This window comes from Pelobates fuscus, chromosome 12 (genome assembly GCF_036172605.1).
Source record: "Pelobates fuscus isolate aPelFus1 chromosome 12, aPelFus1.pri, whole genome shotgun sequence".
NCBI classification, from domain to species: Eukaryota; Metazoa; Chordata; class Amphibia; order Anura; family Pelobatidae; genus Pelobates; species Pelobates fuscus.
In genome coordinates, this window is record NC_086328.1 from 21,976,863 (window position 1) to 22,004,440 (window position 27,578).

At 41.3% G+C, this 27,578-nt stretch overlaps 1 protein-coding gene across 2 annotated transcripts in view; it reads right to left on the reverse strand.

The window, feature by feature from the left end:
* Positions 1-2,428: 2,428 nt before the first annotated feature.
* The window catches only part of SPIRE2 (spire type actin nucleation factor 2), a 33,059-nt gene continuing 7,909 nt past the window's right edge, over positions 2,429-27,578 (reverse strand). The window contains exons 2-15 of one of the 2 annotated variants that reach the window (XM_063438704.1): positions 19,641-19,684; positions 12,524-12,868; positions 12,373-12,441; positions 11,597-11,761; positions 10,105-10,191; positions 9,892-10,015; positions 9,369-9,532; positions 8,375-8,591; positions 8,165-8,286; positions 7,255-7,389; positions 6,744-6,811; positions 6,358-6,385; positions 5,659-5,771; positions 2,429-5,131 (exon numbers count right to left, since the gene is read on the reverse strand). In XM_063438704.1, the coding sequence (XP_063294774.1) occupies positions 4,924-5,131; positions 5,659-5,771; positions 6,358-6,385; positions 6,744-6,811; positions 7,255-7,389; positions 8,165-8,286; positions 8,375-8,591; positions 9,369-9,532; positions 9,892-10,015; positions 10,105-10,191; positions 11,597-11,761; positions 12,373-12,441; positions 12,524-12,868; positions 19,641-19,684 (1,889 nt within the window). In that variant the 3' untranslated portion in view covers positions 2,429-4,923. The remainder of the gene's footprint in view (positions 5,132-5,658; positions 5,772-6,357; positions 6,386-6,743; positions 6,812-7,254; positions 7,390-8,164; positions 8,287-8,374; positions 8,592-9,368; positions 9,533-9,891; positions 10,016-10,104; positions 10,192-11,596; positions 11,762-12,372; positions 12,442-12,523; positions 12,869-19,640; positions 19,685-27,578) is intronic. The other variant, XM_063438705.1, reaches the window with a different exon arrangement.

Sequence of the window (27,578 nt, forward strand, 5' to 3'; positions counted from 1 at the left end):
GAGGACCGCCTGTCACTCAATGGTATTAGACCTGGTGTGCCACATGGACACGTGTCGAATGTTGAGGATTTCATTGAAAGATAGGGGAGGGATCCAATGTTTTAAGAGCTCATTACATTCTATTTTATTTTATTTTTTTATTCTTTATTTTTGTAGTGCATGTTATAACAAAAGAGCTTGCACAGCCACGACAGCATGGGCAAGTACAATAATGACAGTAGAGACAGACATCATCATGGCAGTTGTGAAACAGCACAAATTTTTTTTAAGTAAATGAGATCTATATGTTAACAGTGTATGTTCTCGTTTAGCTTAAGTGTGTTAGTAAAATTAATATAACAGGCTAGTTCCACATGTCTAGGCAGGAAATCACGTTTACATGAATTAAAGAGGCTAGCTAGGCATGTGGGTGAAGTCTCAGTAAAGTGTCGCTGTACGCAGTATTGTTGCATGAGTGAGGAGTCACAGATCTGGGTCACTGTCATAGGTCTGCAGTACGAAGGAGAATAACAATGCTAAACACAAATCTAGTTAAGTAGAAGATGACAGTGGGTTACATGTAAGGTTAGCGTGGAGCTCCTCTAACAAGTGTTAAACAGTAGCTTGAACTAAATAATAAGTATTAAACAGTAATTGAACCAGGTGGGTGGCTATATATATCAGGAGAGAAACTATCTGGTGAGACCGTTCTATAGTCTAACACGTTTTTCTGCTCGACACAGTTTAAACTGCAGTATGTTATGTTAAGTACATGTGTCTGCACAATTGGGATGGAGTGAACTAACGCCACAACATTGTATATCAAGATCAGTACACGTTAGACAGTGGCATGAGAATATGCACATTTTTCTGAGTTTTTTATCCCGCTTAACTAAACATTTATAACATCTAAGTGAAGGTATAGGAGGCAAATAATAATAAAAAACAAACGATTTTTAAAGCTTAATATTGCTGAATTGGTCATTCTAATGCAGCTAGCACTTTACATCAGATTACATACCATCTAAATTATTTCTCCAGCTTCTAGTGGAGCTGCTATATTTTTACAAGCTAGTTTTGTAACTGGGCTTCACGCGGATTGTAGATTAGCTAACTAGGCTGTATGATTATTGCCTTAGGTTGCTGCATATTTGTAAATAGTTAAGCACACATGTCAACTGGACAGGATAAGCAGTATGTCAAAATAAGAGTCATAATTTTAAACTAAAAGTCATAATAGTAGGTAACGTAACTGAGGCTAAGGCATAGATTAATATTTCTTCCTTTTTTCTGTCATTTTCCCTTAAAAAAAAAAAAAAAAAGGTTATCAATCACTTATGGTCTAAGCGAACATATAGCTGAGATATTGGAAGAAACATATACGCTTTCATGCTGTTATATTTTTATGCCGCTGAGCCAGCAGTCTTGCTTCGGTGTCCCTGTTCAGTGACTTGTCTTGTCCTGCAGCCATGTCTCAGAGTCAAAAATTTAGCCGATGCCCTTGCTAGGCTTCTGTATGACATACGTGTAGTGTCCATTGCTTAAATTCTATTTTTGATAGCAGTTACAGAAAGAATTGTATGCTCTTTAAATAACACTAACTTTAAATACACTTTAATATAATACACATTTATTAATACATGCATACTTTGTGTATGCACTTACATTTATACATACACATATATGCATATTACTATATGCATTGAGTGAAATTCATTTTTAATTAAAACTTTTCATCCTTTTAAGCACACCCACTCTCACTGACCCAGACATGCACTTATTGGCAAACACTGTTTAACCAACACACACTTTCACTGATAGACATACATTGATCATTCATTGACAGATATGCATAAAATGACATACAAACACACCCACTTCCAGACAAACTCCCTCACTGATTTGACATTCAGACAGACACTCTCTCACTGATTTGGCACACAGTGACAGACACAGTAATAGATACACACACTCATTGACAAACACAGTCACACACACACTCACTGATTGAAACACACACACACACTCTCACAAATTATTTTTTATATTTTAATTTGAGTGGATCCTTGGTGTAGAGTATTGCTGCTTGGAGCTCTTCTTGGTCAGCTCCCTCGCTGGGGCCGGAGTGACAGCTGGGAGCTCAAGGGAGCAGAGCAAGAAGAGCATGAAGATTATAGCTCTCTCCCTGCTGCCTCCGTTGCACACAGCTGCCGCCTAGGTGAGGGGCAGCTAAAGTGGCCAGCCGGCCAGCTCTTGGGCCCCCGTGACAGACAGAACACCAGTGTCCCAGTTGCACGGTTTTGTTTTGTGTTGGTTTTTTTCAAAGTTAATTTTCTAAGTTAAAAAGAGACTCAAGTCCATTAAGTTCAACCTTTAAAAACTTTTTTTTTTTTATGCAGTTGATACACAACAAAGCCAAAAACAGAATCCAACTTGAAGCAATGGATCAATTGTGCCACAAAAATATAAAAGATTCACTCAATCACACCATTTTTTTTATTAGAAGATTTCATTTTATTAAAAAAATAGGATTTGAGCCCCTAGGACCGAAGTGGATTGCTAGTTTTTTAATCAAGCTCTTCCATCCAAGGGTTTAAAACTTTAATCTCACTTTGCTTTTGTGCACCTCTAATTTTATTTCGAGTTCTGGTGCCACAAAATGCTATATTAAGACAGTTTAAGTACTAGTGATGTACTCCAAGATCGTGCAGGAAGTGCATTATCAAGAGGAGGAAATAGAATTAAAAGGATGACTTATAGACAGAATACAAGTTTCTTCTAGCCTAGGGGAGGCACCTTTCAGCTCAGTACAATTCTAGTGGAGGGGCCTGGGGCTTTAACTCAAAGATGGTCAGTTTTGGTGCTTTAGCTGGGAATGGTAGTTCATAGCAGATACAGGTCCAAACATCACTCTCTGTGGTGGCTCTGCCTTAACTGAAGATGTTGGTCCCTCCCCTGGGTTAGATAATGTAAAAATCTGGCTGAGAGTCATAATTCTCAGCAGCTACAGTGCCATGACCATTCCAGATGTATATACTCTATACCCAGAGCTCTAGCCGTGGAGAATGCTAGCTATGAAACACGATGCAAAGAGAGTCCATATGTGGCTGAGCTGAAGACCAAGCAGTCAGCAGAGTAAACACTCAACCTAGTTTCTGGAAGGTAGAGTTTATAGTGACTACAGTGGAGACTCCACCTTGCTTAATGTGGAGTCTGGGGAGAGAAAGGACCATGATCATATCTCGAACACATTGGGAAATATATAGTAAGCAGAGGAGGAGGCGGTGCCAGATAAGGGGCGTGTTAGTGAAATGTCCCAAAAGTGACACACCTCCCCGGGCTACCCATGGTTTAACCCCTTAAGGACACATGACATGTGTGACATGTCATGATTCCCTTTAATTCCAGAGGTTTGGTCCTTAAGGGGTTAAGCACTGTTAGAAAATATCCCAAAGTATCTTGGCACAGCCAATTAGGATTGAAGACGCAATTATGCTGCAATTTTGGGCACCAACAGCCTGTGACAGTAGGACACAGGATTGTGACTCTCCCACCAAATTCAGGACAGTTGGGAGGTACGCACGTTAGAAAGTGCAGTGACCGTTCTAGAATTAATAGGCTAGCTTGAGTTTTAAATACAACCAAACAATTTGGTTTGTGCAGACGCTGTGCAGGCAAGCAATGTTTTACATATCTACCGTTAAACCACGTTGTGTAGAACTGATTGATGGTAAACAAAAAGGAAATTCTACAATGGAGTACAATCCATAACGGACAGATTGATTTGTCAGCACACTCTTAAAAGAAATTGAAATTCAGCAGGACCCGTTATTAGGCTTGTCCATATAGAGCTGTGCTAAAAAAAAAAAAATCTTATTAATGTAAAGGGAAACTTGTATTTTAGCTGTAATGTCCATTTAACCACTAGAAGGTAAGCACAGCATAGCAGCGGTCATGCACTCCAGTAAAGAGAATGTTGGTAAATCACATGCAAAGCTTTGGATTGAATAGGTTAATACAGGTTTCCCCAAAATCTGAGCGAGTTTGGGTGTATAACCGTGCTATGTCGCTGATGATGGCCTTTGACACCCGGTATAGAGTTAGAAAGATGGGCTATTGTTGGTCTACAATTCCCATCATCAGAAAAGCTTGTCTGAGGATGATATGATTTGCAGTCCACCAGTTCGGCTGACCCTAACCAAGATAATACTTTCCCCCCCCCCCCCCAAAAAAGGGAATTGGATCCATTTACACATAAAACTCCATTAGTTTTGATTCCACTGCAATCTAGTCATTGAAGTGAAGATCACAAACATAATACATGATTATCCAGCAAGTTCTTAAAAGGGAAGGGTATATAAATCTGTACTTGCACTTAATTATTCCAGACATTTCTCTTCTGACCATGCAGTAATGTCAAGCAATCTGCAGCCATCCGCAGAGCCAGCTCTGGGATCAAAAAAAAAAAAAAAAAAAAATATCACTGCAACCCAGAAGCTTTACCAGAATAAATCCAGTGATCCAGTGTGACTTCTAACCATAGAAGCTCACAATCAGATTATTTAGTTGCAGCTGATAATTCAAGCATTCAGGGGAAAATTCCATCCCATTTTCTGCCGCCACGTCCAAAACTACCAACCCACTGGGCTCACAATCCGGTTAGGCTAGAATGTTTCATTAGGCAAAGTGCCCAGTTGCTACTTTTTTACGACCAATGACTCAAAAACCGCATCTCGCCCTAGCTTCACTTTTAAAATAATGATCCCATCCCATTCAATGTGTCAGACAGAAGAGTAAATAAATACAATGAGAATTGGCGTAGCAGGACATGGTGCACTTGGAAGGGTTATAGCGTCTCTTCTAGGTCGTAGTGGAGGCGGCATTGGGATATGAGGTGCCTTGGTGTGTTTATTTGGCAGGGAGGGCGCAGCTAGCATTTAAATATCACAGTTTTTTGACAGTTCGACTGTGTGCCGGTGTTGACCTGCTCCTAGATTCTCTGTTAAGTATATCCACACTTTTCCGGCTGGAGCAAACCACATCTCTAATGAAGCTAGCACAATCTGAGCATACATCCTTCAGGGTGGACCCCTGGGCGTAGATGTGGGGGAACTGACCTTCCACATTCTTCCACGATAGACCGCTACAAGACCTGAGCACGGGAAATCAGAAAGTATGTTTTAGCTCAGTCGGCATCATAATCAATAATTAATCAACAGATATCTACAGTCGTAAGGCTAGTGTAAAAAAAAAAAAAAAAAAAAAAAAAAAAAAACCACACCGGGCCTAAGAAATTAGAATCTGTTTCTGCTCAATACTGTAACTCCAATTTTTGTCTTTACATTTTTTTGTTTTATTTATTTTTTTCTCTTCGCTTTAAAACAATCTTGTTTTACATATAACAAAATGCATTTTTAGAAAAAGAAAAAAAACAAAAGCAACTAAATTATCTCTAATTATTTGCTTGAATTTTCTTCTGTACAAGTTTGCACCAATCTAAAAAAAAAAATAAAAAATGAAATACACTTCTAGACACCATTAACTCCCTACATAAGATGTACTAGTTACTGTGCATGGAGTCCATACAATAGATTACTGTATAACTGATTACAGTCCTTAAGAAATATTCATAAAACATCTCCCTCAAGTTATTACAAACCCAATAGAATGAAAACTCACTGAAAAGCGTCCTTTTTGGAGTGGGCTCCACTTGTGCCAATTACTCCTGGAGGGCTCTCAAACCCGACGGTATAGACAGGAATGTGCCCCAACTTTTTGGCTGGAAGCTTCATCTGTAATTAGAGGAGAAAAAAAAATTGCTGATAATTGTCAAAGAGGTTAAGGCCTAAAAAAAAAAAAACCTACAATGATTTGTTTCCTAGTCTCATTGTTCTAGCCCGAACCAGGGGATGACAGGTCGGATAACTCTATACAGCCATACTAGACCTGATCACTTTAGAGCCGTGGTCAACGTTCTGTTATATCATGTATCCTAACAGGTCTTTACAATGAGCCCCAAGCACATCATGTTACAAAGGGCAACAGACTGGCCATTAAAGGTTGCTGGGCCAACGGTTGGATCTACTTTACGACTAGTGCTTTTTCCCCGGAGACATTTGCCATACTCTGGTGTAAGCCAATAAAACTAGCCTCTAGCTGAAATGTTCCTGTGAGCTCATATATTGAGCCTCTCCAACCTCACCTAAAGCCAGTCTACAGAACAAATTCAGATTATCAGATATTCTGCAACCTCCATCATAGACAACATACATAGATCTAAACCACTGGTTCTTCCATCTCTACAATGTATAGATTCAGCACATTACCTACGGCTGTGTTAAAAAAGAAGGATGCCTTACACGACAAGTTATAGCTTACCTTTACACTGCATGAGCCACAGACAGACCTAGACAGACAAACAAAACACACAATTAATGTAGACTTTGGAACTCAGGTACTGAATGTCCAAAATGTAGAATATAGATTATTAGAGGACCCTGCTTTTACTGAAATAATTCTGGACATGTGTTAGAGCAAGCTCTGGGCAGTTTGGCCACGTCCATCGGCTTGGACAATACAACAGAGCTTTGTTCAGGACAGGAAGATATTTATTATGGCACACACAGATTTGCATACCCCCTCCCCTCTCCATCCAGAGCCACAGCTCAGATTATTTGGATTGTTTAACAGCAGGTCAGACTTGGCCATTTTAAGATTTGGGCATGAATAACATTAATAAAAAACCCAGGGACAGAGTATCTCACCTTTTACAGAAGAGACAGTTAGCTGGCCAGGAGAAGAGCGGGAACTTCACTCTGCAGCAGCAGCACACCTGGTTATGGTAAGGTGAACAGTCAGAGATAGATAGATACATGTATCGGGGGGGTCTGGAACCATTTCGCTATTCTTCTTAGAATGTTAAGGAATTCAAATTGAATTTCACATTTTATGTCAAAATATCCAAATCGGAAGTCAGCTAGATTTTTTTTGTTTGAATATTTTGGCCTAAAATTTGAGATTCCCTTTGACACATCGACAGGAATACTCACTAAAGGGTAGATTTCAAAGTCAGCCATGTTCACTGCACATCCAACCTGTTGAACTGCAATATCCACGGTGCTTTGTAGCTCAACAGCTGTAGAGTTAGAGCACGGCAATCCACAAATATAGGTAATCCACCAGCTCCCTCACTTGGACGGACACAGGATGTCTATAACTTTGGAAGACTCTTAGTGACGCACAAGGTTCTATCACATATGTGGCTAAAATAATTACCTTCCCTTTCTTCAAGCTGGTGTACAGCTCCTTTTTCTGCAGGAATTTCTCCATCTCTGCCTTCACCAACACCTTGCGAACGTTCATAACCTCCTCAACAGTTAGGGCCAGTGTGTCCACGGGATGACTGAATTCCTGCACGACAGACATGAGGTCATGGTACTCATCAGAAACAGCCATGACCTGCAGCTTAATATGAAATCAGTCACTACATTAATCTGCTAGAAACGGTGTCCAAAGGCAGTCTGGTGAAGACGCAACTATCCCATTACCTGCAACCACTTCAGTCATTTCGACATCAGCTGTTTTTTCCCCTCCATTTTATTGTTGTTGTTAAGGTTGCATAGAAATTCAATAATCTAGCTAAATATATTTTATGCAGGAGTGTTGTTAGGTAGACTTCAGCCCAAGGGTACATTTTATGGCTCTCCTGCCTATATTGACTTACACCCTCATAAAACCAGCCCTATACAATGTCCAAAGTCCAACCCTAAACCCCAATGTGTTCTAAAAGTCTCAAAATTCAGAGTATGACACGGACTTACATTTCTGCTAAATTAACACCAACCAATGCTGTATTAACCCTCAAACCCACTACATTAAACACTGTACCCCCAGCAACAATCCCACACAGCGAGCTGTATAATTATCTTAAAATATGGCACTGTCACAAATTATATCATTTGAGGTGTTATTCCTCACAATATTACAGGGTCAGGGCCAACAATGAAATGATGCTGAATTTAGACCCAGACTTGGTTTTTGCCCCAAACATTAAGTTAATAACTCCTCGAAGTATGTGCTTCACATCACTCCCTTCTTAGAACTGAAATACACGTGTGACCAATTAAAGTAAATGTATATTTTCTACGCTTAATCCGATCCTTCTCAGTTTTTATGTATCCCTCACCAGCCATCGATGCCTGGAGCTGCTGTCTGTAGCAGAATCTGGTTCTGTGGTCTCCTGCACTGAGCTAAGGGAACCACGGCTGGGTGATGGGTTGCCAGTATCTCCAGAAGCAGAGTAGTTCACTGCATTAGAGAGACAGAATGTCAGTATGGAAACTATCTTCCCAAAGTCATGTGAGGACACACGAGGACATTAAGCCACCATACTCACTCAGGCTCCTGTTCATTACTCTGGGTGTTGTATTCATGCTGCCTGACCGGGCCCTGGCTGCCACCATTGGCTGTTCCTGTGACATCCCTCGTGGTGGAACATGGCCCATCTCACTCTGCAGCTGTGCCAGGTCCTGCTCAGAAAACGAGCGGTCGCGTTTCAGGGGCAGTGGAGCACTTATGACTCTGCGAAGCTCCGAGTTGGGGGAGTCATCCTCCTGCAATGAGCCATTTATAATATGACTTTACAAACCAACAGCACAGTCCTTGTCAATCCAAAACAAAGTCCTAATCTACATCGAATTTCAATCCCATATCACCAGATTTTGAGAGCTGTTCTTTTGGCTTTGTTCATAATATTCAATAAGTGTAGAAGCTAATTCGATCATATTCAGCCATATCACTTAGGCTTAAATTATTCTTGAGTGCAATCGTATAAAAACAAAAACAAAAAAAAATATCACAAGCTTCTTATCACCACACTAATATTACCTGGAGCCAGGAAACTACTTGCTTCGATTAAGTTAAGCTAGTTCATTTTTTTTTTTTCTTTCGTATGTATATAAATTCCATCTTGAGAATACTACACTATTGTGTTTCTACTTTTTCCTTTGAATACTAATGCATAGAGGCCTTTAAGATCATATATAGTTTGTTTTACCATATATTACGCTATTTTACCATATATTACGCTATTGTTATTTTTTCCTTTTTTATTTCTACCCTGCACTTCCACATTTGTAAGGATTTTTTCCCCCCACATTTTTCTGCTATTTTAAGCTTTTGCGATGGTGAACTAAGGAAGAGCCCACATAGGTGTTAAAGCTGCGTGTTTTATTTATAGGGATACAAGTGCAATTGCACATTTTTTTTGTTTTTTTTCTGCATATGTAAAAGTTTTTCTCTGTATTTTGTTAACCTTGAGCTGCCTCAATTTTCAAAACACATGTTCTGGAACTGACCCTCCACTGAGAACACCCACAGCCATAGTCTACCTCAGACAGATTCATCTCTTCCATTTCTGCCAATGTAGGCGCCTTTAATAACACGCGGGAACGAGGGCGGGGGGCTCCGGAGTCTGTTACGGATAGGTTTATACAGGACGTTGACTTCACATCGCTGGAACAAGCGTCTACTATACATGGGAGTGATCCAAACCCTAAGGATAGAAAGAACAGTGATGTAGGATGAATTATGGGAGATATGACCTTGGCATTTTATGGGTCAAATCCAAAGTGGAGTGTCCCTTTAATAACTTTTTAATAAGCAGTAAAGCATGACAGCAAAACAGAATAACAAAATACTGAAACATTTTCAATAAAAGTGATTGACAAAAATCTAACCAAAATCGGTTATGGATTAGAAGGAAGCACCGGAACAAATGGTTTCTAGTTACACCTCCGGTGTTAGTTATAAATAAAGAAGATATTTATCTTTAACTTCTGTTATGTAATAATCCTCTTTATTTTGAAAGTAATAGGGCATGCCAGAGGTGCAGTTCATTAGAGCAGGAGGTACCTTTCTGTCCCCGTCTTCGTGTTTCCACCGGGCGTAGTTTAGGCTCTTGCTTGATCTCCTCCAAGATCTTCTCGTGCAGACTCCTCTGTCTGAGAGGCAATGGGGGTAAATTTCTATGGGCAACCTTTTAAATGGGAAAAAAAACAACACACGTTATTTTTCACCCAACGTAAGCCACAGGCTCATTGTTTCAATTAGAGCAACATTAATTACCGGTTTTAGGGGAGGCCGAGACCTGATAAAGTCCAAGATGAGTTCATGGGCATCCTTCTTAACCTTTGGTGGAATATCTCCTCCGACCTGTAAACACAAGCACATTATACATATTTAGCAAGAGAGAATGATTTAAAGAAACAGACAGTGTCTTTGTATCCTTTTTTCCTTTTGTGTGTTTAATGTATATTTTGTTTAGTGAGGTTTATGTATATCCCTTTTGTCCTTTTTCTTTGCTTTGTACCCTACATAAATAATTAAGTACAATTTTTTTAAAATTAACAGATAGGAAATGGACTGAATGATGGGTGGGGATAAATTGGGCAGGAAAAGCAAGAGACTAGCAAATGAAATGGTAGAAAATAAGATAAGCATTATTGAAAAGATTGACCAAACATTTTTAATAGTGCAGTCTTTTTTAAAAATTTATATATTTATTAGATCAGAGTTTTTTCTTTTTTAAACCGTTTTTCTTTTTTTCTTTCAAAGATAGCTTGATATCTCTTGTAGACACTATTTTTTCTTTTTAAATAAATTAAATTATTCACCGTTTTGATTCTTTGTAATTAGTCTTTCAGAATGTTTTTTTAAGTACAACCAGGATATATGTCGCCTTTATACAATTTGACCAGTAGAGGACGCTGCAACACTTCATATAGACAGAGCTAATGGAAGATTTGCAGCTGTGATGCTAAATTTATATATAGCTAGACGAGTATTTGCCCTTCATTAGAATGACAGATGGTTTGAACAGACAGTGTTTCATTGTAGTCTCTCGACCCAGTGTTTGACTACAACTCCCATGATGCAGTGTGACACATGTACATAAACTCACTGTTACCTATGTAGCAACTACATAGTAGCATTAAAATTCATGGACACAATTGCACAAAGATAGATGCACCGACTGCTACCTGCACAAGCACACACCTGTACACACAGCCCAACAGCTACATTGCACAGTAAGTGGCAGATAGGGAAGGGGCCAGAATATCAATTTAAAAAGCAGTAAAATAATTAATAGTATTAAAAATGTCTCAGTGATATTATAGAGCAGTTTACAAAGGATATCATGCATACAGGGTGGGATACATCAGTGTACTTTGCCCTTTAACCGCGAGTACTTAGAGCAGGCCTGCACAACCTGTGGCCTCCCCGGATTATTTGAATAAAATAGATAGCCAATGCCCCTATTTTTTTTTTTTTAATGAAACAGATAGCCAGGGATTTATGGCTGATAGCCAGGGGATCATGGGAGTTATAGTTCAAAACATCTGTTAGTTGCAGGTTGTACAGGTCTGCCTTAGAGTCTGGAGTAGAAATAACCAATAACCCTTATGAACACTGGAGCGGCTGTGTACTGAAAATATCCCTTGGGGCACATGAACACATTTTCGTTAAGAAAAAAAAACGATTTCAACGTGTAAGGCTGGCACAAACTATGGTGCCCGCTAAATTCCCTCCAATACCATGCCAGCTTCATTTAACTCACCATGACTTTGCGCAGTTTGTAATTTCTGGCTCGGATGTCCTGCATGAGCATCTCAAAGGGTGTGAGCTGATATTCGGTCGGCAAAGAGTTAAACGTGTTTTCCTGAACTTTCTTTAACTGGACCCCATGACGCAGATCTCTCATCAGCTGCACCCACAGACGTGCCTGCGAAGGAAAGATGGGGAGCCCACAGAACAGAATGTAATAACACGGCAAGACCGGTTCTGCGTACGCTTACATTTCAAGTACAAAGCCAATCCCATGCAGAGCAGAAAGTGGAAATGGTATTAAATAAAATGTTAATTTCTTCAGAATTAATTTCTTTAAAAATTCTTACAAATCAGGGTTATTCACCAAAGTGAGAAGAACGAGTTAGAGAATTGTTCTAATTCGTCTATTTTGGTGTAAATGATTAAATTAACTTTGATCTCACTTTGAATTCCTGGAAATTCTCACCTTAGTGAATAACGTGTTTGAGGCATCACGAGATACACAAACTAGGTAATCCCCCAGTATATTAAAAACAAGAGATTTTCCTTAGACAGGAAGACTAGCTCAGTCTTTGAGGCCAGTGTTCAAAATTAGATTTTCTGTTTTTAGAGAAAAACTTCAATATCTGCCTCTCCAAAGCTGGCAGACTAAGCCAGTGATGCTGAGGAGTTAACTCATCTTGTGTTGACCACCTCCAATATGGTTCTACGCTAACCATGGGATATACAACTGTTTTTAAGAATACTTTGGAGAATTAAATATCCCCTGCCGTTATATCTACTCACCCAGTCAGTGTTCTGCAGGCTCACCAGTCCATCTGGTTCAGACTCTTCCACCTTTAGCTTCTTTAATACCTGGAAGTCCAGAACCCAGAGGTTACGCAAGGAACTCAATAGTTTATCCACCTAAATAAGAATAGCCAAACGGACTTCTCACCTCTTTGGCATCTCGTATCTTCTTCAGGAAAGCTCTGAGTTCTACAGTTTCTGCAAATAATGCTCTACACACTGCCTGGTAGTGGGACTGTGCCTCATGGGGCTCTGGAAGGCGAGATGCACAGAGACGTAGCACCGCTGGGAAACTGCGGACCACCCGAGGAGGACCCTCTTCATCCTCATCTTCTGGATCTTCATACCCTTCATCTGTAAGGGTCCCTTCAGAGTCACTGTTGGCCATTAGGTCAATGAGCTGCTCCAGCTGAGGACTGAGTGTCCGCTCTTCACTGTCATCCAGGCCCCAGTCCAAGGCACGGTATATGGCAAATCCCAGACATTGAACCATCTGCAGAGTAGAAGAGAGAGAGTCATTTATCCCAAAAAAAATAAAATAAAAATGAAGAGTAAAAAAATTTAAATTAAAAAGGCACAAACAAACCAAAAATGTATAAAAGTGATCACTTAAAATGTAAGCTTTGGACCTAGATCCACTGGTGGTCCAGTAATATGGTCGACCAGATCAACTGGGGTACCTTTTATCTGTGCTTTGTGCAAACTGGGCCTAGCACAGTGTAGAGCTACTATGGTTTCAAACAGTACTTTTGCAGCATGTTCATTTCAAAGCCATTAGAGGACCACTATAGGCACCCAGACCACTTCAGCTCAATGAAGTGGTCTGGGTGCCAGGTCCATCTAGGGTTAACCCTGCAGCTATAAAACATAGCAGTTTTAGAGAAACTGCTATGTTTCACTGAGGGTTAATCCAGCCTCTAGTGGCTGTCTCGTTGAAAATCACAGTGAGAAGACGCTGCTGTCCATAGGAAAGCATTGAATAATGCTTCCCTAGGGACTGATTGAATGCGTGCGCGGCTCTTGCCGCACATGCGCATTCAACGCTGACGTCGGAAGAGGGAGGAGATTTCCCCAGCACCGAGGGAACCCAGCGCTGGAGAAAGGTACGTGTTTAACCCCTTCCTCCCCCTCCGGTGGGAGTGGGGGACCTAAAGACCCTATAGTGCCATGAAAACTAGTTTGTTTTCCTGGCCCTATAGTGGTCCTTTAATTTTGTGTTATTTTTACCTAAATGAGTTTGTCATTTCATTATAATTTAATGAATAGATCTCTGCATTTTAAATGGAGGCTCGGAGGTCACCATTTTCTATTTGTTCACTCATGTTCTGCTAAAAAAGACAGTTTGTGTGTTTTAAGCATGCATTAGGTGTGTCAGGATCGGGACAGGGATCCAACACGCAAAGTACAAACAGGTACAGGGTACGTATACCGGTCCTTAGAATGGCCGGGCTAACGTACAGAGAGTATAGAGAATGGTCAGAGACAAGCCGAGGTCGAGGGAACGAGAAGACAGGTAAGCGAGGAACAAGCCGGGTCAAGGATAACGGAGGTAAACAGAGTAAGGAAACAAGCCGGGTCGAAACCAAAAGGATAACTGAGAAACACCAGAGCACTGTGTGACTAGACAGGCTAGAACCACGACAGGGCAATGAGCAACAGGGCGAAGTATGTTTAAATACCCTGGCTAGAGAGGATAGACACGCCTCCGACGAAACCTGATTAGTCTGTCTCGGACTGAGTGACAGGTCGTTCCGGATTGGCGTGATGACGTCGGCCTCCGGGGACCATGCTACAAAAGGAAGAGACTCCCTCGCGGCCGGCGTTTGTGTGACCGGGTCGACCGCGAGGAACAGAGGAAACATGGCGTCCGGACGGATGAACGTCTAAGTCTCTACCTCTCTCGGAGGTAGAGACTTCAGGTACCCTGACAGTACCCCCCCCCTCAGATACGCCCACCGGGCGGAAAGAACCGGGACGAGATGGAAAGCGAGAGTGATACGCCCTGCGGAGACGAGGAGCATGAACATCCTCCTGAGGTACCCAACTCCTCTCCTCAGGACCGTATCCCTTCCAATCGACCAGATATTGTACTTTCCCCCGGGAGATACGAGAATCAATAATAGAGTTAACCTCATACTCCTCCTGACCCTCCACCTGAACAGGACAAGGAGGGGCTGTTGTGGAGGAGAACCTGTTACAAATAAGAGGTTTCAGCAACGACACATGAAACGAGTTAGGGATGCGTAAGGTATCAGGAAGAGCTAGACGATACGCAACTGGATTGATACGAGACAACACCCTGTAAGGTCCAATATAACGGGGAGCGAACTTCATGGAGGGCACCTTTAAACGGATGTTCCTCGTGCTCAACCATACCCTATCACCCGGAACAAAGAGCGGAGCCGCCCTTCTACGTTTATCAGCATGTTTCTTAACCAGCATAGAATTGTGCGTAAGGATTTGCCGAGTTTGATCCCACAACTTCCTCAAATTAGCAACATGAACATCAACCGACGGCACCCCCTGGGAAGGAGAAGCCGAAGGAAGAATAGACGGGTGAAAGCCATAATTCATGAAGAAGGGGCTTGAATGAGTAGAATCGCAAACGAGATTGTTGTGTGCAAACTCTGCCCAAGGAATCAAACCGACCCAATCATCCTGGTGTTCGGAAACAAAACATCGCAAATATTGTTCAATTTTCTGGTTGGTACGTTCAGCAGCTCCATTAGACTGAGGGTGATAGGCAGAAGAAAAGTTCAATTTAATACCAAGTTGCGAACAGAAGGACCTCCAAAAACGGGAAATAAATTGGGAACCTCTGTCAGACACAATTTGAGAGGGTATCCCATGTAGGCGAAAAATCTCCCTAGCGAATATCTCGGCCAATTCGGGAGAAGATGGAAGTTTAGGCAGAGGAATGAAGTGTGCCATCTTAGTGAATCTGTCAACCACGGTGAGGATAACAGTCTGTTTTTTAGAGATAGGTAGATCGACAATAAAGTCCATGGCCAAGCAGGACCACGGCTTCTCTGGAACTTCTAAGGGGTGCAGGAATCCACAAGGAAGCGTATGAGGTTGTTTGGTCTTAGTACAAACCTCACATGCAGCGATGAAATCTTTAGTATCCCTACGTAAAGCAGGCCACCAGAAGTCCTTAGAGATCAACGCAAAAGTCTTGCGAATACCAGGATGTCCCGCCATCTTGCTGTTATGGAAACACTGCAACAGTTCCAGTTGAAGAGCAGGAGGAACGAAATGTCGACCCACAGGAGTCTGTCTAGGTGCTAAATGTTGTAGCTTAACGATCTCGGCCAGTAACGGAGAATGAATCCTGAGATTCGTATTAGCAACAATATTGCATTTCGGAACTATAGAGGAAAGGATCGGCTCAGGTACAGTAGAAGGTTCATACTGGCGAGATAAGGCATCGGCTTTAGAATTTTTTGAACCAGGTCTATAAGTCAGCACATAGTTGAAGTGAGTCAGGAATAAGGACCAACGAGCCTGCCTAGAGGACAGGCGCTTAGCCTCCCCAATGTAGGACAAGTTCTTGTGGTCCGTCAGGATAGTAATAGGGTGTAAGGTTCCCTCTAATAAATGTCTCCATTCCTTTAAGGCTTTAATGACTGCTAAGAGTTCTCTGTCGCCGATGTCATATCTGCTCTCAGGGCCCGAAAGTTTCTTAGAAAAAAAACCACATGGGTGCAATGGTTTATCTACCCCCAATCTTTGTGACAGAACCGCCCCTACTCCTGTCTCAGAGGCATCGACCTCGAGCAGGAACGGTAAGGTCGTATCCGGATGGACTAGAATTGGAGCAGAAGCAAAAAGTTCTTTGAGGCTCTTGAAAGCAGCTAGAGCATCAGTAGACCATGTCTTAGTATCCGCCCCTTGTTTGGTCATATTGGTGATGGGCGCAATAATAGACGAGTAGCCCTTAATGAAGCGTCTATAATAATTAGAGAAGCCAATAAATCTCTGAATAGCTTTGAGTCCCTGAGGCAATGGCCAATCTAAAATAGACTGGAGTTTGTCAGGATCCATCTTAAAGCCCTCCCCAGAAATCACGTATCCAAGAAAGTCTATCTGGGTCTGGTCAAAACTGCATTTCTCAAGTTTACAGTACAAACCATGTTGTAAAAGTTTGTGTAATACCTGTCTGACTTGTCGATGGTGGGTCTCAATCTCTTTAGAGTGTATGAGTATGTCATCCAGGTAGACAATAACACAATCATGTTGAAATTCCCTAAGAACTTCGTTAATCAAATCTTGGAAAACTGCAGGTGCGTTACAGAGACCAAAAGGCATGACCGTATACTCATAATGACCATAGCGGGTATTAAACGCTGTCTTCCACTCATGGCCTTGCTGAATTCTCACCAAGTTGTACGCCCCTCTGAGGTCCAACTTGGTGAAAATCTTAGAGCCCTTTAACCGATCAAAGAGTTCTGTAATCAAGGGGATAGGATAGGCATTCCTGATGGTTATTTTATTCAACCCTCGATAATCGATACAAGGTCTGAGTGACCCATCCTTCTTCTTAACAAAAAAGAACCCAGCCCCGGCAGGAGATGAGGATCTCCTGATAAATCCCTTGTCTAAATTCTCCTGAATATACTCCTCTAAAACAGCATTCTCTTTAGTGGATAGAGGGTATACATTGCCCCTAGGAGGCATGGTACCAGGTAATAGGTTAATTTTACAATCAAAGGACCTGTGTGGAGGTAGAGTATCAGCGTTCTTTTTATCGAATACTGCCTTTAAGTCCATGTACAAAGGAGGTATCTGTCTCTCTTTAGGCTGGGTAGTAGTGTCAGGTGTGTAAATTACAGCCAAAGGGGATACCTTCTGTAAACACCTCTCCTGACAACCCTGACCCCACGAGAGTATCTCCCCTAACTCCCAATCGATAGTAGGGTTATGTCTCTTTAACCATGGATACCCCAGGACTATGGGAACGGAAGGGGACGAAATAAGCATAAGAGATATACTCTCCTCGTGTAAGATACCAACAGACAGGCTCATGGATATAGTCTCACGAGTAATAACAGGCTCGAGTAGTGGTCTACCATCAATGGCCTCAACGGCCAAGGGGGTCTCTCTTAACTGGGAAGGAATAGTGTGCTTAGTGGCAAAGGCTTGATCGATAAAATTCTCAGCAGCGCCGGAATCTATCAATGCCACGGTCTTAAGTACTTCCTTCTTCCATGTTAAAGAAACTGGTAGTAAAAGCCTGTGATTTTTGTAATTATGCGTAGAGGACAAAATAGAAACACCCAAGGCCTGTCCTCTAGAGAAACTTAGGTGCGGGCGTTTCCCGAGCGAACAGGACAATTCAGGCGTAAATGACCTCTGACTCCACAATACATACACAATCCCTCCCTTCTCCTGTACAGTCTCTCCTCTTCTGAGAGATGAGTATTGCCTATCTGCATAGGTTCAGGAATTAGTGAGGTATTGGACTCAGGACTTAGAAATGCAGGTGCTAATTTAAAGGCAGGTCTTAGGTTCCTCTCTCGAGTGTTCTGTCTTTCTCTTATACGTTCATCAATACGAGAAATGAACGAAATTAAGTCCTCTAAATTCTCTGGTAGCTCCCTAGTAGCAATTTCGTCAAGGATAACATCTGATAACCCGTTCAGGAATACATCCATATAAGCCTGTTCATTCCACTTAACTTCTGACGCCAGAGACCTGAACTCTAGTGCATAATCCACTAATGTTCGGTTCTCCTGTCTCAGGCGCAACAGTAATCTGGCTGCATTGACCTTTCTACCAGGGGGGTCAAAAGTTCTTCTAAAAGCAGCTACAAAGGCAGTATAATTGTATACCAACGGGTTATCGTTCTCCCATAATGGGTTAGCCCATCTCAGAGCTTTCTCAATGAGTAAGGTGATAATAAACCCAACCTTTGCCCTATCGGTAGGATAGGAGCGAGGTTGCAATTCAAAGTGAATGCTGATCTGGTTTAAAAAACCACGACACTTCTCAGGTGACCCACCATAACGTACAGGTGGAGTAACACGGGAAGAGGCACCTACAGTAGCTACCTCTAGGCCTGAACCTACAGAGGAAATAGGAGTAGGACGCGTCTCCTCTGGAGGATTATTAGCACGAGACAACAATGCCTGTAGTGCTAAGGCCATTTGGTCCATTCTGTGTTCCATGGCGTCAAACCTGGAATCAGAGGAACCAACCTGACTGTTTGTACCTGCAGGATCCATTGGCCCTGTCGTAATGTCAGGATCGGGACAGGGATCCAACACGCAAAGTACAAACAGGTACAGGGTACGTATACCGGTCCTTAGAATGGCCGGGCTAACGTACAGAGAGTATAGAGAATGGTCAGAGACAAGCCGAGGTCGAGGGAACGAGAAGACAGGTAAGCGAGGAACAAGCCGGGTCAAGGATAACGGAGGTAAACAGAGTAAGGAAACAAGCCGGGTCGAAACCAAAAGGATAACTGAGAAACACCAGAGCACTGTGTGACTAGACAGGCTAGAACCACGACAGGGCAATGAGCAACAGGGCGAAGTATGTTTAAATACCCTGGCTAGAGAGGATAGACACGCCTCCGACGAAACCTGATTAGTCTGTCTCGGACTGAGTGACAGGTCGTTCCGGATTGGCGTGATGACGTCGGCCTCCGGGGACCATGCTACAAAAGGAAGAGACTCCCTCGCGGCCGGCGTTTGTGTGACCGGGTCGACCGCGAGGAACAGAGGAAACATGGCGTCCGGACGGATGAACGTCTAAGTCTCTACCTCTCTCGGAGGTAGAGACTTCAGGTACCCTGACAAGGTGCAGGCATTATACACAGTAAGTTGTGTAGTAAAATTGAAACATAGTTGCTTAAACGTTGTATATAAAATGGCCCAAAGCATTATATCTGAATAATTGATCTTTAGGGGAGTACGCAGTTGTGTTTGTCCATCGATGGGAATGATGACTTTTTAGAAGAGGGATCTGGATATAAAAATGTACGGAGAGGCAATATTGTAGATTTGTAGATTTTTCTACCAGACTCAAATGGTTTTCAAGCAAACATTTCTGTGATCATGGAATCCAAGTCTATCAATATACGCGTTACAGCTTCAAATGAGCAATCAATCAACGTAGCACAAGTTTTATAGGGTTTTAAAGTCAACAACAAATTTTATAGTATAGATCCTAAACATCTTAAATAACGATTAAGAATTCTACTGTCCTGGAGAGACTCACATTTCAAAAAATGTTTTCCATCTAGCAATGCCACTGGGACATACCTGAGTTTCTGTGATCGATGAAAGAGGGGCACTTGGAGCAGTCCCTAAGGAGAGAAAAAAAAATGGAAATTACAGATTCAAATAATCTTTGGGGAAAAAAGTAGTAAAATTACAACTTTAAAGGGGAATGGTCACTTCTCTGGAAAGTACACAATTAAATTAATAAGAAAATTAATTATTTTAAAAAAGACTAACTTGTGTTAACCATTTGCTTTAAAATGTATATTAAAGAAGCAATTGACATTAGGCTCGTGCGTTCGGTTTTGGGAGAATTGCAATTCTTTCGGATTTAGACTGATCAGTGATCTGACCAAATATCGTATCTCCAAAGTGCTATATGGATGTATACCCGAGCAAACAAGATTGATGTCTGGTAATGCTGTCCTCTAGAATAAATAACATTTTAAAAAAATTATCTACATTAAGTGCAGGTTAAGGTCTATGCATACACAAGTACTGAACATATAATAGATAGCAGCATCGTATTAGAGACAGATCAGTAAATGAATGTAGAATCCAGATTTCCAGAGGGCTTCGATACAGACAGGAATGTTTCAAGGTTGAGTGATTTTAGCAATGCATCAGGGCACACACAGGCATGCAAAAAGCACCAGACGCCGAGAAGTCACATGTCGACCAAGAAAGGAAGTCACAACTTGACCTTGATTTATCCAATTGTTACACAAAACAGCTGGCGGGTTATCTTCTGAGCCAAGGTAATTCTAGCCAGCCGGTTTATGGCATTCGTTTTATGCTCAACCAACCAAACAAATGGGCCTCATTCACAAAAAGTACAACAACCAAAATGAAAAAATAAAAGCCACATAAAAAAGCACAACTATAAAAAAAAAAAAAAAAAAAAAGTTTAACCATCACCTGGAACATTCATGAACAACATTTTGAGTCCAGCTGTAATCTTCTATAGAAGACAAGGAATAGATTTAAAAAGGTCCAATCCACCATTTTTATTTTGTTTTTCTTCAATAGTTTTCTGTAGATTATTCACTCGACTTGTTTTCGTTTCTCTTTTTTATCGTTTGTCACTCCAATCCGCTTCCTATCCCTTCCACATGAAGACCACCTATCTCCATACGGATTCCTCCCCATTTACCTGTCCGGTTCTCGATCTGTGCTTCATTTTATGCAAGAGCTCAGCCCCCATCCATTTGACCTCTTCTGCTTCCTCTCAATTTTCATTTCCATTCTTTTTACGATCTGTATCCCATGCCCTGCTCACATGCTCTGCTCTAACCACCAAATAAGTTAAGATTCCTGTCCACAATTGCTTCAGTTAAAATTCTTAACATATATTGATGTCCATACTGGCTGAATTTGGACAATATACGATGTGGTCATGGGGTGAAGAATTACAAAAACCTCCCACATTTACTCAGTGCCACAATAAATTGCCCAGTAGCCCAGGAGGCCCGACTGCCACCTCTGAACCAATGGTGGCACTTGTACCATAAGTTCTCCATGACTGACCTTGATTTAGAAGGTCACAGTTGGAAATTCTTACATTACTACAATAGAGTCATACGTCTTGAGAGAACACTCCCACCAATCTTGAAAGACCAATAAAATCTGATCGCCATACCAGATTGGATAAATTGGCACATTCACCCAATATACCTTCATAAATATTGCTACTGTGACAACCGGTGAAAAAATTACCCCACCACACAACTGTGACAAGAGTGTTATCCATCCCCACTGTCTTCTGGACTACAAAGGGCTCAAGGGTGATGCTAATATACTCCAAAGGTTTGAAAAGGAATCTTTTACAAAGGATAACACAGATTTACTATAATGTTACCTGATTTGCTATTAAGCAAACAAAACTTTGGAAAACACGCATTGTGTAACATCTACAGCTTGTTTTGGATAGGGTCCAGCTAAATCTTTTCACTAATGCTCTTATACCTCTAATGTAGACCCGGGGTGGGGTGAAGGGTGACTCAAAATGTTAGCACTATGAGCAGGCCGGATACATGTGGTTGATAAGGAGAGAACGCTTCTAACACTGCAATGTTTGCATTTTCTTTAGCGTCCCACACAACCAATCCCAGATTAAATAAATGTTCTCATAAGCCCTGGGCTGCCAAAGCCTAGACATGAATACATTACACTGCAAATTTCACTTTGTTTAATCAGAACACGAGCATCTCTCTGGTGACTAAACTGTCCCTTTAATGCAGGAAGTCTATTAAAAATGCATGCTGGAAAACTGCATCGATTCCGTGACTGTCCTCCACCGTTGCGTTATTTGTCTTTCTAAGCACAAGCCAACAATGGAGTTATTAACTTATTACTTTTTTTTTTTTTTTTTTTTAAACATACCAGTTTTTTTTAAACAAAACAGTTCAAGCATAATATTAAAAATATACAAAATTGTGCTAAAAAAATAAAAAAAGTAAAAAAAATTATTGAAAACAAAATGTTATTGTAATACTTGTGTATTATCCCATTGTACAGCGCTACGGAATTTGTTGGCGCTATATAAATAATACAATAATAATAATAATAATAATAATAATAATAATTATTATTATTAGTACATTAATAGTTTATTTTAGAGCTCATTTATGCTTATTTTTGCTCAGTCATAGAAGTCATCTTTAAGTCCTGTTTGATCAGAAGTGAATACCATGTGTTTACCGGAGATCTGGTGCATGGTCAAAGATCCCACCATGTGTAAACGGAATCTCAAAAATATGCTGATTCACTTCACCTGTCAGTGGTTTTCATTTTGTGGCTGATCAGTGCATATTATACATGAGATGATTTCTTTTTCAATAATGCACTCCGCAGACATGGTTTACAATGAAATGCTTAAAAGATATACGTTTGCATTCCACCTGTGGCGTGTTTACATGGAACCTAAAATTAACAGCTGAACAAACAGCCTAAAACAAACAAGATTCACTAGACGTAAAGCAGGACATGGCTCTCTATCACAAGGAAGCAGGAAGTCTTCTGGCCGGATGCAATATACCAGGCAGTACTGGTACCTAAAGGGCCCAGGGTTTAAATAACACAATCCCATGTGGTTGTACAAATATATTTCTTTTCTCAAGTCTATAATTATTTTCACCTGCTACATATTGGTAAATACTTTTGATTGTAATTTTTGAGGAATCCAGAGTAAGTTCCAAATTTAAGGCCAAAGTAGTTGAACTGGGAGCATAGCTGGCACGGATAATTTTTCACATTCAGCTATTTTGGGCTTCCATTCAAATTCACTTTGAATTCCCAACAGTTTTCGCTTTAGAGAGTAGCCCTGTTAAACTAGGATACAGACCATTTATGGACGATTAAACAAAGTATAGAACTCTAGCCATTGAGAGCGTACAGGATGTATATTTTTAGTAGGTATCGGATTTTCATCACACGATTGTTGTACCGTTTGATATTATATATATATATATATATATATATATATATATATATATATATATTTTTTTTTTTTAAATTCTTTATTTTTGGTGCATCTATAATGATACAAACATTTGTGAAAATGCCACAACAGCATAAGCGTGGTTTACAATAACATTGCATTTTTCGTGTAAGTTGGGCTGAGGCGTGTTCTGCACATTTTTATATAATGGTCTGGTTGGTCATATCGGGGGTGTTCACTATGCCTGTGGTGAGGGTAGTATTTAAGATTCACATTGCCCCGTGGGATCCTTGGGCGCTGGTTTGACATCGGCACAGGGTATAGGCTTGCAGTTTCCCCATCCCTTTGCGTGGCATGAATTAAGTTAGGTGTGGTGGTAGTGTGAGGGTTGGGTTTCTATGGTTGGTCTATGTGTAGGCGAGTTAAGGTGCGGAGCCTGGCTATCTGAGCCTGATTTGGTTTCTTATGAGGGCTTTACTGCGCCCCTAGACTATTTTGTTGGCTTAAGTGGGTGCTCCGCGCTTTTACTGTGCCCTATAAACCCTGGGCATTACGGGGGGGGGGAAGGCGCTTTCCGGATGCGGGGTCTCTGCCTTTTCTCTACGGGGCCTTCTGGCCGCGTCTGACCCACAAGGTTAGGTTTAAGTCGGGAGTGTTAAGGGTAACTTGGTGAAGCAGTAGAACAATAAACATAGAAGGAACAAGATATTAGCGTGGTTCACAGCGTGTAGTCACTGCCGACTTAGAGTCGTGGGTCCAGGCTGCTCAACGGATGGTGACAGTCCCAGTGTGGTCAGCAGGGCAGGACCTTCGCCCGGGTTAGTGAGCTTGTAATGGTGTTCACCCTTAGTCACCCATAGCGTTCTGGGGGTTGCCCATCTGTACGGGAGACCTGCTGTTTGCAGTGCGGACGTGATTGATTGCATGCTCTTGCGCCAAAGTAGGGTGTCTCTGCTCAGATCCTGGAAGAAGGTGACTTGGTGTGTTTCAAAGTCGTGTGATGGTTTCTCTTTAATAGCTGCCATTAGGGCTATTTTGTCTGTTAACGATTGGCATCTTAGTAGAATGTCACGTGGGGCTGCCTGTGGTGCTTGTTGCGGTTTGGCAATGCGGTTTACGCCGTCAAAAGTAAACTGTTTCGCCTGCTTATTGTGAAGGAGAGAGGCCACCAGGCGCCTTATAAAGTGGGGTAGTTCCTCCAATGGCACCGCTTCAGATACTCCTCTTATTTTAATATTCTTTCTCCTGCCCCTGTCGTCTAGGACATTGACTTGCCTGTTAATATTAGCTTGTATTTGGGTGACTGTGTCTTTTAGGGAGGTGAGGTCGTGGCGCAGGTCTCTCACCTCTTGTTCCGCAGCCTGTGTGCGGGGCGATACTGCTTGTACCTCCGCTGCTAGCCCTTTCAAATCCGCCTGCCACATTAGTTGTAAGTTTGTTTGGAGGCCGATCAGCATTGTCTGGATGTCCTTCTAGGAAGCCGGGATTGAGTCCTCGGCAGTCTGTGTGCGTGTGCTGTCTATGTCAGCTGCAGCCATATTGTGCATGGAGTCGCCATCTTCAGACCACTTGGGTGAGACTGTCATGGCGTTTCGGGTCCGCGTCGGTGGAGGTGTCTGTAGCATGCTGCCTATGTCCTTATGCGGTATAGAGGTGCCCGGAGCTGTTTTGTGGGATCTCCATCCCATTTCTTCTGAGGTATAAAAGTCCGCCTCGGTGCAGCATGGGCTCGCTCCGAGCCACAAAGTTAGCTCCCTTGTTAGGATCTGGTCGCGTGTGCGGTAGGCCCCAGATCCCTTGACGCGGTGTTTCGTGCCTGATTTTTGCATAAAAGGCATCTGCCGGTTCCGTCGGGTGTCGGGGATAAGTACCCGTTGTTCTTATCAGCGGATGGGCTTCGGTTTTTTGCATTTGTCGCTCTTTTTGGCTCCGAAGTCTCGGAGCTGCTGGGAATGGCGACCTCTTCGTTGCGCCGCTAGTTCCGCCCCCTGATATTCTATATTTAAAATGGTTTTCATACACATATTTAGGAAGAATCCCAGAAATGCCATCTTTGATGATCATAAACGTAACTTGTCATTATCATTCTGAAAAGTCATCATTTTCACTTTTAGAGATCCAGACAAACTCTCCAAAACCGTTAAATTAAAGAGGGCATGTCAGGTTGGATGGTAGGAGGCCATCAACAAGGGGATACCATTAATACAGCTTTCGGAGTACAGGATCCGCTAACCTTTTCTGGGTAGATGGGACCGCTTCACTGAGGAGGTCTCCATGGGACCATAGGATTCCGCCAAGGTTGAGTGACTGACTTGATAGGTCATGAAAATTAGGGACATTCTATATTCTTCGCAAAATAAAACAAAATAGCTTTTCTGTTTTAGCACTGGAGACGCTGCTCTTAATTTATTTGTTTTTCCTAAACTGGGTTCCATTCAAAAGTTTGGAGACTAGAGTTCTATAGCATAGGCAGTCCTTAAAAACAATAAACAACATGCAGACACATCATTCCTACACGGAATTAAAGACCTCTGCATATAATGGTAAGCTTCCTCTAGCTGTATGGACCATATAAACAACGGCAAGTAGAGTAGAATAGCCAATAAGACATCAATATGGGCATCTGCCTAGGATCAAATGGTTATCAGAGATCATACCGCCTTAAAGGGACACTCCACTCTAAAAATGAGAAGGGGGATATAAAAAAAAAATTTAAAAATTTAAAAAAAAAAAAAAGAAAAAAAAAGAAAAATGCATGTGAGAAAGGAGCAAACCTCCCTGACTGTCCGATTGACAGCCAGGGAGGTGTTTCCCCATTTATAAAAGTGCCGATTTCTAATAGATAAATGGGATTTAAAATAGGATACGAAAGTGCTTCACGTGTGCATACTGGTTCTTTAAAAAGACACACATATAAGCACATTTTATAGGTTTAGGCCTTGTACGCATTATGTATTTTTCTACCTTTTCAAGAGTCTGTAGGTTTGCTGTACCTTTCTGCCCAGTAACCCGATACTTCCGCATGCCTGGTCTCTTCACAAACCATCTTCCTTACCTGTGAAGCCATGTTCCTTTACAAATTACAACACAACCCGATGATTACAGTGTGTCAAGGTTAGGACCTGCTGTCCTTTCATGAATGAAAGCCAAAAAACGTGCATCAGCTAAAAATCTCTCCATACGTGTTACAAAAGGATAAAAAGGGACATTGAGTTAGCTGTCAAAGCCTGCCTGATCATGTCACCTGCTTGGCATCATCATGCAATTACACGGGCACAGTGCTTGGTTACAAGGGTGGCGCCGTGTCGGTCTCACTCATTTCTGTGTAGTAATCAGCACATTTGACAGTGTATCTTAAGGTTGAAAAGAATGCCAAGATAATAGGATTTTGCAACGATTTGCAATCCAAGTTGAAAATTCTGAAAACGATTTTTCCCCCAATCGCACCATTTAGGGAATAAAACCACTAGATTGCACAATAAAATGGTTTGCTTAAAGCATTATAGAATCTCAATGAGGTGTGCGTTAAATGGAACATTAATCATAGGCTATATACTACCTCTCACAATTATAGAGAGTGAGAAAACAAAAAGCAAAAAAAAAAAAAAAAAAAAAAACACATTACAGCACTTTCTAATTAATTATAGTTCTAACATTCGCTGTGGCGCAATATAAAGATTAAATGATACAAGATTAAAAAAAACCTGATTAAACACAAATAACAGGTGCAGATAAGAATTCAAAAGAGCTCAGATAGGCCACCTTCGGCACTCCAGATGTTATGGACTACATTCCCCATAATGCTCTTTCACCCATACTCCTGGCAAAGCATCATGGGAGGTGTAGTCCAAAACATCTGGAGTGCTGAAGGTTGCCTATGCCTCTAGACCAGAGGATACGCTTAAAATTAAGTTGTATTAAGTATGTTCATCAGCATCATTGACTCGTGACCTACTTGCTTAGAAAATAGTTTGTTTGTTTTTTAAAAATGGCTTCTCGTGAATATGAATCTTATTGAAAAACATTTTAATAATCACTTGGAATAATGAAGCAAAGTTTCCTTTGAAAGCAGTAAGCAAGCCTGAACGTTTAAAAAATATATATAAATAAAAAATATATAATAATAATAATAATAATAATAATAATAAGTCATGGTGACCTGTACAATTCTTTCCAAAAATTGATGTAAACCAACAATAATGATGTACTTTTCATGTAACCATGCCTCGGGAAATCCAGCTGAAGTGGCCACTTGACTATCTCCAACTGTTTGAGTACGCAGGCGTCTATTTTTGAATTGTATTACAACTTTTAAAACCTTAATGACCGATACAAAAAGACAAGTCTGCAGATAGCACATTATAACAGAATATGATTTGTTAGCGAGTAGATTGCTCCAGTACTTTATGAAACTATAGAGAGAGTTTTAAAAATAATATATGATGACAAAAAAAATTCAAACAAAACCCTGAATATATCACTTTCTTGATAGAAGATTCATAGGCATTGCAAGTTTTTAAAATCGATTGTAAAAGCATTTG